We start from the raw sequence: 16,957 nt of genomic DNA, 5'->3' as shown, positions 1-16,957 counted from the left end.
GCAGGAGCAGTTCTGTAAATTCTATCTCAGTTGAAAGCCAGCTTTGTTATGCACAAGAGTTGAAACATACATTGCAGGCGAGGATCTGGAGTAGATGGAACAGTTCCCACTGAACATTAGCACACCTCTCGCCTTCCTGACTGGGAAAGGCAGCAAGCCATGGGGGGGGGGCTCTCTTGGTCATGAGGCAGGGTTCTCCATGACACAGAGTGGAACCTGCGTGGATAGGATTAGGCCTGCAGGCCAGAAGTTCCCTTCCCTTGCATTATTGTCTTCTACTGCAGACAGAAATATAATGGGTGTCGTTTTATTAGTACTGGCTAATATCTGAGTGAATAAGATCCACAGTTTGCATATTAAATACTACAGAAAAGAGGATGGGCGTAAAGGTAAGGACTGCATATTGGGAGGACCTCACCTCAATGGGCATAGTCCATTTTTGTGTGTAGTCAGATACCCACTCTGCCAGAGTCAGAGGTGGTAGACAAGCTTCTGCCAACTCAATGTTCTCCTGGCTAGTTGAACAAAATTTAAAAAATGAACCCATTGCTACTTTAAGGGATTGTGATTCTAAGAATAATTCATGAACGGAGGTGGTAGGGAGAGAGAACCTCCCAGGGGGCTTCTCGGCATACCCTCTTGGCTATCGCTGGATTTTGACTATGCAAGCCAAGACAAAAGTCTCTTTGGTTGTGTTGGTATTCCTCTTTTTCACTGGGCAACCTCTCTCAGAGAGGGCAGTGCCTACTGACCCATCAGCTGCCTTGAATGACCTGGTAGGCAGGGTGATTTCTGTGAAACTGTTTATATGACTAGAAATGTCAATCAAAAGATAAGAGTGGTATGACGGTTGAGAAGGAAGAAGAGAAGAAGGAAGAGGAGGAAGATTTATTTTAGCACTCTAACTCCAACATTTAGGGAGAGAGATCAAGATGAAAGGAATGAGACTTCTATGTTGATGGTTACCAACTTGGTTTTAAAAGGGGGTTAGATAAATTTATGGAGTCTAGGGCCATCAACACCTACTAGTTAGCTATTGATAGCTGCCTACCACCTGCAGTACCAAAAGCAATACAGTGGTACCTCGACTTACAAACTTAATCTGTACTGGAACGGCGTTCATACATCAAAAAGTTTGTAAGTCGAGGCAAACTTTTCCATAGGAATGCATTGAAAACCATTTAATCCATACCTGCTGTTTTTCGTTCATATGTTGAGGCGCTATTCGTAGGTAGAGCCATTAGTTCCCATGCAAAGCTGGTTACTCTACCACTAGGGGGAGATTTTTTTTAAAAAAAATTCTTTTGACCTAAGATGAACTTACATCAAAAAAGGGCAGAAAATGTTTTTCTTTTTTTATTATTCGTAAGTCAAGGCTCCGTTCGCAAGTCGAAGCAACTTTTTGCGAATGGAGCCATTCGTAACTTGAATCCTTCGCAAGTGGAGACGTTTGTAAGTCGAGGTACCACTGTATGCCTATATATATCCAGGCTCTCCCAGACAGGGCAAAAGTCCTTGTAAAATTTCCAGGTTCTGCTCTGTTGTTTTCAGTAGTGTTCCCACCATCGAAATAACCCACGGCTTGATGCTGTCTTCAGTGACTTTCCCCTGCTTTTCCATGTATTTTCTTTCACTGCATAATTTAGTTTGTTCGGGGCAGAATTAGCAGTGATGTTCAACATGAAATTTATTACTGCACTAAGGAAGGACCCTAATTTTGAAACTGTACATTACCTTACACACACATATGCATGTCCAGAAGCAACATTACAACTGGAAAGTGGATTTTTAAGCATTTCCTTTCTGCGTTCTGGCCCCAATCTGAGGAGGCCCATAAGGTTAAATCATCATGTCCTGCATATTGAGGACTACAGATGTTTCTTCACCTTCTCTTTAAAAAACAGACTCAAGCGTTCGTGCAAGAGAATAAATACTCACTTGTCACACGAACCACAACAGTGTGCCCAGCAACTGAGCCAAAGGGACCATGAAAGATGCAGGAGTAATTTCCCTCCAGATTGGACTCTCCTGGATAACCACCCTCTTCCAAAGCCTGCTGGGTTCTTGATATGAACAAAGATCCATTGGGGAGGACATGGAGGTGGCCTTCTTCTGCTAGTGGAAAACCATTCTTCTTCCAGGTGACGTTGTGGAACTGCTCCACAGAAGCAGGACTACAGCCCAGTTCCAGGGTTTGGTTTGGCTCTAATGTCACTTGGCCAGGACGAGGGTCGGGACCACAGCTCAGCGCCAGAGAATGCCCTCGAGATGGTTCCCCTGTGTGAAAAACACACTGGCTTATTATAGATGTTGGGGTTTCTTTACAGCCAGATAAATTCTTACCTCTACTTCCCCCATCACACAAAACAAATCTCTGTTGTAGAGTAATACTAGCTTCCGTCCACTTGAACCACCATGACTCTACCCTACAGAATCCTCTGGTTTCTGTTTGTTGAGATACTTTAGCATCACATCCAACAGAGTGCATGACCTGTCTATAGCAGGGAATTCTACGTCCCTCTTCAAATTGCACGTCCAAGGATGTTGTAGGATATACTATAGAACCTGGACTGCCTTCATTCATTCATTATTTCATTCCATTTCAGTTGAGTCCTACCGTTCCACTAAAATATAACACCCAAGATGGCTTACAACTCTTTAGAAGAATAAAAACAGATAAAACCCCATTTAGTTAAAAAAATAATAATCATCATATTAACCCACCACATGTAAAAACATTAAAATGAAGCAAAATATAATTAAAATCAAGGGATACAGTTAAAACAATACTGTGGGTCAGACTAAACATCATATATGTCGTATGTTTTCACTGCAGTCCACCAGCTGATGATTTAATGTAACAGGGAAATCACTGTAGGAAGAATGAAATTAAAAACATAGCAAATAAACAGAGAATAAAAAATATGTTGCAGGACTTTTCCATAATGTAAGCATTTCTATCTCAATTTTTTCCTGTTTCTCAAAACCCTCACAAAAGGTACAGGAGTTAGGGTATTACATACCTCTGATTACTAAGGGTCAAACCTGGCATGTACATATTAATCACTTGACATTTGATTCTAACACCGCTGCGTTTTCTCCCCTGTTTTTTTTGTATTGTACTGGGTTGCAAGATTCAGCGTCCCTTCCAGCTTTGTGGTTATAAGATTATAATGTGTGTATATTTCTACTAATTTGCACATTTATTTATGAATTTTAACTAATGTATGCATTACATATGAATTTTACCTAGCTGATGAATTTCTGCACATCATTTATAACTATCAACCATAAACACTTTAGCTATCTACAATTTGTTTGTTTGTTTGTTTGTTTGTTTGTTTGTTTTAGTTAGTTAGTTAGTTAGTTAGTTAGTTAGTTAGTTAGTTAGTTAGTTAGTTATACCCCACTCTATATCCCAGGATTTCAGAATGGGGTTACAAAGCTGTATAAAACAATTTTAAAACGTAAGATGTTTAAAACTATTTATAATGAAACACAAAACTAAAACCCTCAAACACTAGTAGCATTAGTGTCATTATAACCATTGCTCTAAAACCTGTGCATGCCACAATACTCAACCTCTTTAATAAATAAGGCTGTGTATGCAGACTTTAAAGTGCATGCGTATTTCAAATGGGCATTTTGTTTCTCCAAGTTGCCTTGTAAACTTCAACATGTGCATATTTTCTAGATGAAGTGCCTTTTCAAAAACACTAGCTTTAGGTAGGCTAGAATCCAATAAAGTGTTTTTCGACTTGTACATGGTTCACACCTTTTTCCAACAGCAAGAGAGCCTCCGCATCTCTTGGAAACAACATGCTGTTATCTACAGTGAAGCTCAGGAGAGCCTGAAGACTGCAGAGGTGGCAACAGAGCAAGCACACTCCCCAACCAGGCGCCTTGTGTTTGAGGCACTGGTGACCAAACTCTTTGCAATCACGCTCCGAATGACTGCATCCCCACTCCAACTGCAAATGTTTCCTGGCCCCATGACAAGCCTATTAGCACGGGCTATGAACCACAGGGCACCTTGCCCAGTGTTGATCGCAGATTAATTTTATAGCAATTTCAAACACCCCATTAAACCTTCCACTACTGTCTGTTGATAGAAATGGCCACCTTGGGGGGGGGGGGTTTGGAAGAAAAGGGAGAGGGGGGGCAAAGAATGCATTTGAAACCGTACAATTAACTGCAATGATGTCCAGCATTAAAAGAGAGAAATTGCACGCTTCAAAGAAGTGCAAGGGAAGCTACACACCAAAAACACCCCACTGCTGGCAAATGAAATGGCTAACTGCTTGATTAATTTAAAGCACCTTTCTTCCTAAGCACACAATCCATCACTGCGCCTAGTCTTTCATCTCTAACCACTACATCCTCATCAGCAACACATCTGGTCCAGGAGGAGTGGCACAGCACAGATTCCCTCTTTTGAACAAACCACTAAAGCAAGGCTAGGGAACATCTTGCCCCCCCAAGTGTCCTTGAACTACAAGCCCCCAGGAATCCTGGCCAGCTCAGCTCGTGAGGAAGGCTTCTGGGAGTTTTAATCCAAGAACATCTGGTGACCCAAACTGGGGAAATACTGCACTAGACATTGCTGGAGTGCCAGTTCTATCAGACCAACATAACCAGTGTTAAAGGACAATGGGAGCTGCAATCCAACAGTATTCCCAAAACCCTTACAAAAGGTACAGGAGTCGGGCATTACATACCTCTGGTTACTAAGGGTCAAACCTGGCATAGGAGCCTCTCTTTTTTAACAGATTACCATATTTTTCCATGTATAAGACTATACTTTTCTCTAAAACCTTTAGACTAAAAATTGAGGGTCGTCTTATACATGGAATTAAGCTGAGGAGAGAAAAAACAAGTGGAGGGGAAAGCAGGGATCGAAGTGATCCTGCAGGGCTTTGATCCCTGCTTTCACCTCCACTTTGCCTTGGGGTAAATTCACTTTGACGTCCATTCCTGAAAATATTGGCAATTGTCTGGAATAGTTTCCACTTGTGACTAATCTTCCTCAGAGTAGAATGGTGGACTTTAAATTATCTGGAAATGGCCTTATTATTATCACCGCCATCATAGAACTGCAGAGCCGGAAGGACCCTATGGATCATCATAACTAGACATGGGGGTATTCGTATATGAATATTCCTCCACAGGTGGTGATAATGAGGGCCTTCTGGCTTCATGGATTGCAGTTGGCTAGCCATTCCAGGCAGGAGGACAAGCCTCACTGCAAGGATGAAGAGTGGCTCGCAGATCACAATCTGCAGAGCCACTGGAAGAATCGCGGCATCCACAGCAGCGACGAATACAACTACCCCCATCTCTAATCATAAGCCTTCCCAGACTGACGGGCAGCAACAATTGTTTCTCTACAATTATTGCTGATATGTTTCCACCTTGGCATTATGTTAACACACACCTGAATGCTCCAGACCAGCAAACTGCTAAAACTTCGGCTTTTGTAGAGGTGGTTACAGTTGCTGATGATCAGCTCCTCAAAGGCATTTGGTTAGCAGCACCTGGCTGCTCTTTAGCCTCTTAATTCTTAAGGAATCAGCACGGGTGTACTTCCATTTTTCACAATGCCTTCTCCATGTTGGCATCACTTTTGTGAAATAAATGATGGTGTGCTGCAATATGTCAAGTGTTGTTGTTCATCTGAGGTTGTATTTACCTAATTCTCAGACCTGCTAAGGACCAGATGGTTTTTATTATGTCTTGATACATAAAACCATAGAATTCAAAGAGGGTGTACTTTCTTTTTCACGTGACTGTATCTTGAGGTTTCTCAAGGTCAGTTAGCAGGCCCTGGGCAGCAACAGCACACGGGTCAGCTGGTCAAACAACTGGAACCTTGGAGAACCCCTCCTCCAGTTAGAAGTACTACATTTCTGTTTCTCCATCTGGCTCCTCTGGTGAGTGTGTTTCACCTGTGAAGGCTCTATGTATATCGTTGTTGTTTAGACGTTAAGTCATGTCCAATTCTTCATGACCCCATGGGCCAGAGCACACCAGGCCCTCCTGTCTTCCACTGCCTCCCGGAGTTTGGTCAGATTCATGTTGGTGGCTTCGGTGACACTGTCCAACCATCTCGTCCTCTGTCGTCCCCTTCTCCTCCTGCCTTCACACTTCCCCAACATCAGGGTCTTTTCCGGGGAGTCTTCTCTTCTCATGAGATGGCCAAAGTATTGGAGCCTCAGCTTCAGGATCTGTCCTTCCAGTGAGCACTCAGGGTTGATTTCCTTTAGAATGGATAGGTTTGTTCTCCTTGCAGTCCAGGGGACTCTCAAGAGCCTCCTCCGGTGCTACAATTCAAAAGCGTCAATTCTTCGGCGGTCAGCCTTCTTTATGGCCCAGCTCTCACTTCCATACATCGCTACTGGAAAAACAATAGCTTTGACTATGCAGACCTTTGTCACAAGGTGATGTCTATGCTTTTAAAGATGCTGTCTAGGTTTGTCAGCGCTTTCCTCCCAAGAAGCAGGCATCTTTTAATTTCATGGCTGCTGTCACCCTCTGCAGTGATCATGGAGCCCAAGAAACTAAAATTTGTCACTGCCTCCATATCTTCCCCTTCTATTTCCCAGGAGGTGATGGGACCAGTGGCCATGATCTTAGTTTTTTTTATGTTGAGCTTCAGACCCTTTTTTGCGCTCTCCTCTTTCATCCTCATTACAAGGTTCCTTAATTCCTCCTCACTTTCTGCCTTCAGAGTGGTATCATCTGCATATTGGAGGTTGTTGATATTTCTTCCGGCAATCTTAATTCCAGTTCGGGATTCCTTCAGTCCAGCCTTTCGCATGATGCATTCTGCATATAAGTTAAATAAATCTATGTATATAGCCCAAGTCAAACCAGCGATCCAGCTAATCTGGTGCCATTTCTTCTGCACAGAAGAGGTTCTCCAAAGTTTCATTTGTTTGGCAGGGCTTTTTATTTTGACTAGCAAATGGCCGAGAGATAAGTAAAGACAGACAGGATATTATAAATATTGATTTGCAATGGACCAGTAAGATCTTCTGACAGCCAGTTGTTTACTAACAATCAAAATATGAAGGTTTTTTTTTTTAACAGTAAGTCTCTGAATATCCCGCTGGCTGTGGGATACTGTGCATTATGATGCAAAAATAAAATAAAATAAAAATCCTCATATTTCTGAAAAATAGTAACAAACAAACAAAAAAACGCTATGCAAATATATTTGTTTGCTCACAGGAGCATAAGAAGCTGCCCTTTTCTGTCTCACACCCTTCAACTACCAAGCCCAGTATTGTTGACTCTTCCAGCAGGGTGGACCTGATCACAATTTAAATCATGATTTAAATCAATAAACTGGATTTTGGTGATGATTTAAATTTTCAAAAAGATTTTTAAATTTAAATCATGATTTAAATCAATTTGATTTTTAAAAAAAAAACATTAAATTTTATCCACTCTGTCCTCTAGGCAAGATTCTTTCTTACTCCTACGTGGAAGTTGCTTCAAATATTAAACAACCCCATCCCTGCTCAACTTCCAAAAACAGATGGGGCTTGTTACTTTGAAGGTGGCAGCCAGGACAAGCTGTATATTTCGGAGCATCCCTCTTCTCCAGATATTAACTGGCATTTTATGCTTAGGAACACATGGCTGAAACAACTTGTGATTCCTTAAAATTGCAGCAACAATAAGATCACAAGCAAGCCTTGTGCTAATTGCTTGTTTTCATGCTGACATCTATGTCCTGCCCTTCAAACAGATTCCCCCGCCGCAGATGTTTTACAGAATATTAAACAGAAGAATAAAATACAATCCATACATCTTTCAGCTTCCAAGCTCTCCTCCTGTTAACTCTTTGCATTAGGTGGTAGCCCTGAACCAGTCCATTGGTTCCATGTTAGCATCCCTCATTGTAATGACTGCACTTCCTGATCTGACTTACTACAAATAAAGGGGTGCTACCAAAAAACCAGACAGAGAAGGCTCCTCTTTGAGGCAGCCATTTTGGCATCTCTTGGATTCTGGAGGGCCTCATTCCCCACCAACACCTGTGGCCCCCCCAACCCAAAATATACAGTGGTGCCCTGCAACACGATGACCCTGCAGTACGACGAAACCGCAGTACGATGACTTTTTTGCAATCACTATAGCGATCACAAAACAATGGTTCCTGTGGGGGATATCTGCTTTACAATGATTAGGTCCTTGCTTCACGAACCGTTTGTTCGCAAAACAATGATTTTTCTGGCTCCGCAAAATGGCTTCCCTTCGCAAAATGGCTTCCCTCCCTTCGCAAAATGGGTGTTTTCTGGACAGAACCTTCACAAGACAGGGATTTTAAAGAGCTGACCGGTGGTTCTCTATGGGCGATCTTCGCTGGACTACGAGGTATTTCCCCACTGGAACGCATTAACCAGTTTTCAATGCATTCCAATGGGGATTTTTTTCCGCATGACGACGATTTTGCTGTACAGCGATTTTCCTGGAATGGGTTATCGTCGTCATGCGGGGCACCACTGTACTTGGATTGAGGTAAATGGAAGGCTGCAGAGGAGTGTGATTTACCATTTAAACATTACAGTGGTGCCTCGCATAGCGAGGTTAATCCGTTCTGGATTAACCTTCGCTATAGCGAAACATCGCTAAACGGAATAAAAAAAGCCATAGAAACGTTCCTATGGCTTGAAAACTCACCGTTCAGCGATGTTTCTTCATAGCGCCGCCATTTTCGCGCCCTCGTTAAGCGAGGGCAGGGCGCGAAAATGCGGCGCGGACCTTCCGACGGCCATTTTGGAACCGCCGATCAGCTGTTCTCCCCGGCTTCGTTATGCGAAGATCGCTAAGCAAATCGCTTAGCGATCTCCGCAAAGCGAAAAAACCTCATAGGGGCCATCGCTGAGCGAATGCTCCAGCGATGGCCCAGAGTGCCTCGTTAAGCGATTTCATCACTCAGCGAGGCACTCGTTAAGCGAGGCACCACTGTATTTCATTATCTACAGGGCTTGTTTAAAGTCTTAAGAAGCCCTTTGTAAGAAGATCAATCAAAAACAAAACAACAATAAAAAAAGACAAAAATGCTGCACCTTAAAGACTAACGGCTATATTTTTATGTGAGCTTTTACGGGCAAGTCCACATCTTCAGTCAGTCCACCACTTCTTTTGCAAAAAGAACCAGTAACCAAAATTTGGCATTTGAAAGAAGACAAAGAAGAAGGAAGGAAACTAACTGGGGTCTGTCTGGTCTGGGGGGGGTCTACACTGAAGTCCTGGGGGCTGCCTCTCATGTCACCCACTTCTGCTTGAAAAATTGGTCAACTCAGCTTATGGCTCCCCCTGTTGTTGCTGTCACATGTCATCACGTCACCTGTGACTTATGACAACCCTATGAATGAGTGACATGTCCATCCTCAACTGCCTTGCTCAGCTCTTGCAAACTCAAGCCTGTGGCATCTTTTTTCGGGAGTCGATCCATCTCATATTTTGTCTCCCTCTTTTTCTGCTGCCTTCAACCTTTCCAAGCATTACTGTCTTTACCAAAGATTCCTGCCTTCTCGTGATGTGCCAAAGTAGGACAGAGTCAGTTTCAACATGTTTGCCTCCAGAGATAGTTCAGACTTCCCCCCTCCCCAAGCAACTACATATCCTGCTTCTTTCTCCAGATTGAAAAAAAACCATGGGGTCCTGATAAAAACAATCTCATCATCCTAAAGTCTACACATCCTTGCTAGAGGCCTACTAGCAAATCATCATCATTGGAATACAAACAATCTATGGACCTGGGCATCTACCGGAGAGGACTACAAAACAGGGACACGGTCAGTCTTCAGAAGGGACACAGCCAACAACACGTTCCAAGTTTTGCCTTTTGCCTTTGGGAAAGAGATGGACAAGGAGACACAAAGCCCGATAAGAGGAGCAAACACGACTTTGATCCTAGAAGCACACGGTGGATAAACAAAAGGTTACTGTTCAATGCAGAACAAAGGACTTATTGCACCTCGTGCTAAAAAGAAAAAAAAACACAGCAACAAAACCAAGTGCATTGGTTTTATCACTGCGCAAGCAATTCTGCATTTTGCACACCAGTTTACAAATGAAAGAGGACAACAAACAGACACAGAGGGTCTGATTCTGTCATGTCTCTTGCCTCCTGAAATTGCTCCAAGATTTTTCCGTCCTGAGCAACAGGGAAAGGACCAGATCATCAGCCAAAAAGCGCTTTTTGGGCAAAATGCCTTGATTTTTGCTCAAAAAAGTATTTCCCCCCCTAAATGTACATTTTATGAGGTGCCCTGTCATCTCTGCACCTTGGGTAAGCTGCGTGATCCCAAAGTACCACAGGAAGAAGGGACGGAATTAGGTTGCCAGCTAGTTGTTGTTGTTGTGGTGGTGGTGGTGGTGGTGGTGGTGATGATGATGATGATGATGATGATGATGATGGTGATGATGATGATGATGATGATGTAAAACTGATGGGGGGAGTTGCACAAAAACAACTCTATTAATGTTTTTTAAACCCAAAAAATAAAATCTGAATTGTGAAACACATGCACAAAATTCTCATAATCTCATGCACATGAACCAAATTAGTGAGGATTTACATCCTCATGTCCAAGCAATAGTGAAGGCAACTGCTGAGGAAGTTCTTGCCTCTTCCTTCTATACCGCCAGTCACCAAGAAAGATCCAAAACAGATCCTTGGCATCTTATCTCCGAGGAGGACTTATTTCACGTGGAACAAGGGAAGAGGAAAAAGCCCCTCCTTTCACTGGCTGGAGAAGTCATATTTAACTTAGCAAAATACTGGTTTTGCTTAAATACAACAAAACCTAAAACAAACCAAAGCCCCACAAGACTAACTCATTTCTTGCTTCATTTAAAGGTTGTTCCAGGTTTTTTTTTTGGGGGGGGAGGAGGATTTCCCTGGAATCCCTAAGTTTGAAAGCAAAACGTTGGAAGTAATGTAGTGAAGTGTAACTAGTTGCTGTCTGAAATAAAGAAGATACATTTCAAATGTAACACAAGGAATAAGATAATGAGTAGCATTTTCTGTTTACTTTCAAAAGTCACTTTTGAAGGCATTTCAAAAAGAACCTTAATGTTTTATTAATTCTCTTACCAATCCTAAATATTTTCAGAAATTAGCAGTGCAGCAAGTAATGTAACAAATTATTTCTTGAACACTGCAGTGAATAATAACAAGGAATTATTCTTCAGGCACTGTAACCAGTAACAAGAGTGAATGGCTTTGAAATTGCTCTACAAAAGCTGAGGCCCTTTGGAGGACTCTTCTTCCGAGTTACAGAGCTAACAAATAACTTTTTTCCCATATTCTGAGGCTGTTCTATCTATAGCCTCGACCTTTGCAGTTTTAGTGACTGTATTGTTTTAGAATTGTATACTGTATTTTTACATTGTCTTTGAATTCTCCTGAGAAGTATATGAACATCAGATGTGAAGGATACACATTTGTATATAAATATATATATATTTAAAGTAAATATGTCTGGCACAAAGCAAGAGAAAAAGAAAGATTCCCCTTTCTTTTATGACTGCCTACTTGCTTCGTTGCTAGTGGTGGGCATTCGAGCAATAACAGGTGGAAAATACCTTATTCAAAGGCCTAAAGGTGAGCTCATTTGACAAAGTAGTAAGTGGACATTCATGGGCAGAAGCACAACTCAGCACCGGGCCTGGTGAATTCCAGACACAGTGGAAAGCAGTCCTTGCAGAAAGGCAGAGGCCTTTAATTATATGGCAGCAGACCAGCAGGCGAGTATATTAATGTACACTGATGGGCTCCAATAATCAGATGGACTAAGCCTTGAGTGCCTGCAAATTATGTAAACGACTTTAAAGAGCAAAGCTCCATCAAGTTAATGCAATTGTGCATGAATTCATTTTTAGAAGCCCTATTTGCTAAGGCATTTTATGGCTCCAAGTGAGACGGCCCAGATTCTTGTGTAATTGTGCAGTTGCAAGGGGCTCCAGGAGGTCCTCTAGTCCAGCCCAGCTCTGCACATTGAAACATGCTTAATGATACCAAAGGCTCCCGACTTTCTACTTCCATATGTGTAGGAACAATCCTCTGATTTCCAAGTACTCCATCTTCTGCTAATGCAGTGTTTCAGTGCAAGATGTTCTTGGGTGCTGTTGAATCTTCTGCTCGTGCAGACAAAGAGTGGCGGTTTGACTGTTTAATCACAGCACTCCAATTAAATACCGTGCTGCTCACTTTCAGGCCACAGAACTGCAGATTTCTCTGAGACACGAGTCCTATAACGGGCAGAACCTCCTGGGTCCACTGGGCACAATGGCATTGTTAGATCTCAGTCTGACATATGGAGAAAGTTAGTATCAGGTTCTGCTTTGCTGATTCTGTTCTAATCCACCGCATGGAAAACCATGTATGCCACCATTAGCTCACTGGACCAAAGGCAGAATATAAATAGAATGAATGAATGAATGAATGAATGAATGAATGAATGAATGAATGAATGAATGAATGAATGAATGAATAACATAGGCTGGTTTGTCCTCATGGACCCCTGCAATGCTGAACTACCACACAATTGTAGTATAACACATGTAGAATCCCAATGGACAGCTTCCAGTTCAAGACAGAAGGCTCTGCGGTACAGTGGATGGCCTACCAAGAAATGTTGGGGCAGAGCTAGTCAGGCCCTGCAGTCTCTATCCAGAGCATGGATAAAATATCTTTTGGGGCTGACAACTCCCTAATTTGTTTGTTTATTTATTTATATTTTATTATCGCTAAATTTATTATCCCTAAATGCTTCATACTGGTCAAGATGGTCTGGAGGTTGTAATTCATCAAAGTAACTTCTTCTGAGTTCTGAGTTCTCCCTGTGTCGATGTTTCCTACCCGTGCATAATGTCTCAAAGAGCATGTATGTATAATCTTGTGAATGTCACCAATTAACACGGGCATAGGTTGGCCTAATCAAATGATGAGATGCAAGGCACAGGTACTATCTTGCTTCTCCTGTAGATGGGGAGAGCAGAATTAGGAGTTTCCATGTAAATTTACCTCTACCCCTCAACCCAAAGTTATTTATTTTTTTCCTTTTGGGGGGTGGGACTTGCATGATTTATATGCCTGTTCAGAACAACTGTCACCCTATCCACTAGAGCTGTGGTTCTTAACCTTTGTAACTCGGATGCTTTTGAACTGCAACTCCCAGAAACCCCAGTCAGGACAGCTGGTGGTGAAGGCTTCTGGGAGTTGCAGTCCAAAACTCCTGAGTAACCCAAGGTTAAGAACCAGTGCACTAGAGTAGAGGAATCTTCCTTCCATAGTAAGCCACATTCCTGGGGATAATCTTTCAAAGATCCCACGTTTAACCACCTCCTTACCAAACATTTTTCCTGACAGCTCTCTCCCTTTTTCTTTTTCTCTTTCCCGCTCTTACTTTCTTTCTCTCTATGTTCAATCTGTCACCAGATCCCTCTTGCCAGAGGTCTAAATCTACAACAATAAGAAAGCTCCTTCTCAGATTCACCAGGCAGGATGTATCAGCCAGCAGGACCCTCCCCCCAAGTTGACAGAAGGCTGACACAAAATTTTTGGAAAGAAAATCCAAAAGGTGGGAGCTGCTCCCTACGGCTGTAAGCCAAGAAACACCTCCAAGAGACCTTTGACCCTTATGGAGGGGGAAGCAAGAGAACTCCATTGACAAGACCAGAGATTGGAAACATGTTTTTGTGTTTCTGGAATCTGCACTCCAAAAAGTGTTCCCAAGTCAAAACAACATCCAGCAAGCCTGGGGAGGCTGTAAAATTAAAACCAGCTCTTAATGTGTGATGGAAGGAGTAGAGTTCTCCATCCACACCCTTCAAAACATCCACTAAGCAATTAATTCGGACCAGGAGATGGACTGAAAGACACGGTTCTGTAACATAACAGAGACATGCAGCTCCAACCCTTTAATGGATTTTTCCACTAAGAGCCTATAAAAAGGAATAGGGTTGCCAGGACATTAAAACCACCTTCCAAATACCTCCACTCCTAATTATGGGAGTTACAAAAGTAAAACAAACTAGCTGTCGTTTCCCCCAATGCAAAAGCTGCAGCTTTATGACAGAAATGGAAATTGACTCGGATTAGTAGGCATTAAGGACTTTTTAAAAATTAGCAAGATTCTAAGGACTTCAAAAGGCATGGAAGGATTAGAAAAGAGTTCCCACTGGATGCAGCTGCTTATCTAACCAAGCGAGCTTTGCAACGATTTGGAGCCACAGGTGCAGCTGGAGAGGTAACTACAGATGCTATGTTAGGAAGTGCTAGACTTCAGCTCCCCAATGTTGACCAATTAGCCATGGGACCCCATGTTTCTTGAAATTAAAGATCTGAGAACCGGAGCATATCTGTGAAACAGGAAGAGTGACGGGGGGGGGGGGGAGAAGAGGCATGAAGGTGGGAAGAACCAAACCAACTCAACTTCTCCGCCATTTCCTCTGGCTGCATTCAAAAGGAACAGCTATCTCCGGCACAAAAAGGACCATTTTAACCAATTTTAAAAAATACTTCCCATTCCAGATCCAAACGGGCTCATCCTATGAAAAGTACAGGGACTGTGTAGAAGATTCCAGGTTGTCCCAGGTCATCAGATAGCCCATCAAGGGCTGCTAGCGTAGAATGCCAAGTCCTAATTAATATAAAACCACCAGAGGAACCCAGGTAATCCAAGGGGAATGAATGTTGATCTAACCTCCATTCTTTCACCTCACCACGTCCAAGGACTTGTGAAAGTTGCACCACTGACCTTCGCCTCTCTGTGCAAAACAGAGATAAAGGTACAGTATCCTGTCCTCTCCCACCTGAGGCCATGACCTCTTCCTTTTTAGTGCAGGATCACCTCTTGCTGTACAAGCACCTAATGGCACACGTCCTATGGGTTCCAAAAACAGATAAACACGGCTCTGATGACCTTAGTTTAGAAGTCAAGGTCTCAACTCTTTGGAGATCTGAAGGTAACCTAATACTAACTTAACCTGGAGGAACGTTAAGGGGGAAAATGCAGACTTGTTAACCATTTTTATTCTAAAATTTAAATTAAATTTCCTCCTAAATTGTTTTGATACGTCCATTCCTATCACTCGTTGGTGCAGGATTTCTGAGGAAATCCTGTGGTTGGAGGGAAAACAGTAAACCAGAAAGCATATCTCTCTGTGTCTCTTATTCTCTATTTGGAAATTTAAGTTATAGTTTTCAACCCACCAGAGGGTCAGCACTGAACTCCTTTGGTCTGACAGACATGAATCCAAGTATAAGCAGAAACAATTGGACATATTTAAGGAGTTAATGGTTGTTGTGGGGTTTTCGGGCTCTTGGGCTGTGTTCTGAAGGTTGTTTTTCCTAACGTTTTGCCAGTCTCTGTGGCCGGCATCTTCAGAGGACAAGAGTCAGAACTCTGTCTGTGCTCTGAGCACAGAGGACTCCAGTCCTCTGAAGATGCCAGCCACAGAGACTGGCAAAATGTTAGGAAGAACAACCTTCAGAACACGGCCAAAGAGCCCGAAAAACCCACAACAACTATTAGATCCCGGCTGTGAAAGCCTTTGCGAATATATTTTAGGAGTCTTATGCCCTTATGTCCTGCTGTACTTGCTGTCGGTGTGTGGGCTCTCTGGGTTTAAAAAACATCTTGTCCAGATAAACACATTGGCAAAGCAGCTACCATGTTCTCAAGACTCACAAAGAGAGTATGGCTCAATAAGAAGCTGACGGCATAGACCAAGATCCAGGTCTATAGAGCCTGTGTCCTGAGCACACTCCTGTACTGCAGTGAGTCCTGCACCCTTTGTGCACGGCAGGAGAGGAAGCTGAACACGTTCCATGTGCATTGTCTCCGATGCATTTTTGGTATCACCTGGCAAGACAAAGTCCCAAACAGAGTAGTCCTAGAACGAGCTGGAATTTTTCACATGTATACATTACTGAAACAGCAATGTCTACGTTGGCTTCGGAATGTCGTGAGAATGGCTGATGGTCGGATTCCAAAGGATCTCCTGTATGGAGAATTAGTGCAGGGAAAGTGCCCCAGACAGAGACCACAGCTACGATACAAGGAGATCTGCAAGTGGGATCTGAAGGCCTTAGGAATGGACCTCAACAGATGGGAAACCTTGACATCTGACCGTTCAACCTGGAGGCGGGCAGCGCATCATGGCTTCTCCCAATTTGAAGAGACCCTTGTTCAGCAGGCTGAGGCAAAGAGGCAGTCCCGAAACCAGCAAAATCAGGGAGCTGGACAGGGGACAGATTATATTTGTCTTCAGTGTGGAAAGGATTGTCACCCTCGAATTGGCCTTCTCAGCCACACCAGATGCTGTTCCAAGTCCTCCATACAGAGCACATTACCACAGTCTCTCAAGACTGAAAGATGCCTAATATAAGCTGTTCAGTTATCCCCAAAAGTCGAGACAGCATAAAATAGTGAGAGTGAAGAATTTAGGAGATGTTCTTTAAGTGCCTAGTGGGAAACCTATGCATTTTTAATCTGTTTCCTTTAAGATGTAGGATGAGGCCCTGCCTAATCGGTACCAAAGCATAAAGCAGGCCCTATGGCTTACTGGAGCATCAGGCTGGGGGGATGTTGCTATCCCAGATCTGAAAAGTAACCTCAGTTCATCAGGCTTTCACTCCTACTAGGAAAGGATTACTGTTAATTGAGTTTCTTGCTTAATTAGCTGCAGATTATTTCCTACTCGCTTATCCATAATTACTCCTCTCTCCCAAATCTGGGAATTACAAGCATTGCTTAAACTGCTAGGATTAATCACATCTTTTCTCACCCTCGCCCCCACCCTACTAAATTCTTTGAGCAAAAACATCAGCAATCATCGGCTCCTTCCAAAATATCCAATTAGTTCAACCTTTGCACAGCCATTAAGGAAAAAAATAACTGTGGAATTGCCAGACCTCCAAATTCCATGGGAT

The 16,957-nt window shown here is 42.8% G+C and overlaps 1 protein-coding gene across 6 annotated transcripts in view; it reads right to left on the bottom strand.

The window, feature by feature from the left end:
• Positions 1-16,957, bottom strand: part of IGDCC4 (immunoglobulin superfamily DCC subclass member 4) — a 92,021-nt gene that overhangs the window by 53,659 nt on the left and 21,405 nt on the right. For 5 of the 6 annotated variants that reach the window (XR_013538905.1, XR_013538904.1, XR_013538906.1 and 2 more), the window contains exon 1: positions 1,939-4,669. Coding sequence is in view for 3 of the 6 variants with exons in the window: in XM_078380892.1 (XP_078237018.1) it covers positions 1,939-2,584 (646 nt within the window). In the remaining 3 variants the exon portion in view is untranslated. Of the gene's footprint in view, positions 1-1,938; positions 4,670-16,957 lie in introns of those variants that run through there. The other variant, XM_072982129.2, reaches the window with a different exon arrangement.

The sequence above is a fragment of the Pogona vitticeps genome, chromosome 12 (genome assembly GCF_051106095.1).
Source record: "Pogona vitticeps strain Pit_001003342236 chromosome 12, PviZW2.1, whole genome shotgun sequence".
Lineage (NCBI taxonomy): Eukaryota > Metazoa > Chordata > Lepidosauria > Squamata > Agamidae > Pogona > Pogona vitticeps.
This window is presented reverse-complemented; position numbering and strand designations above follow the sequence as displayed.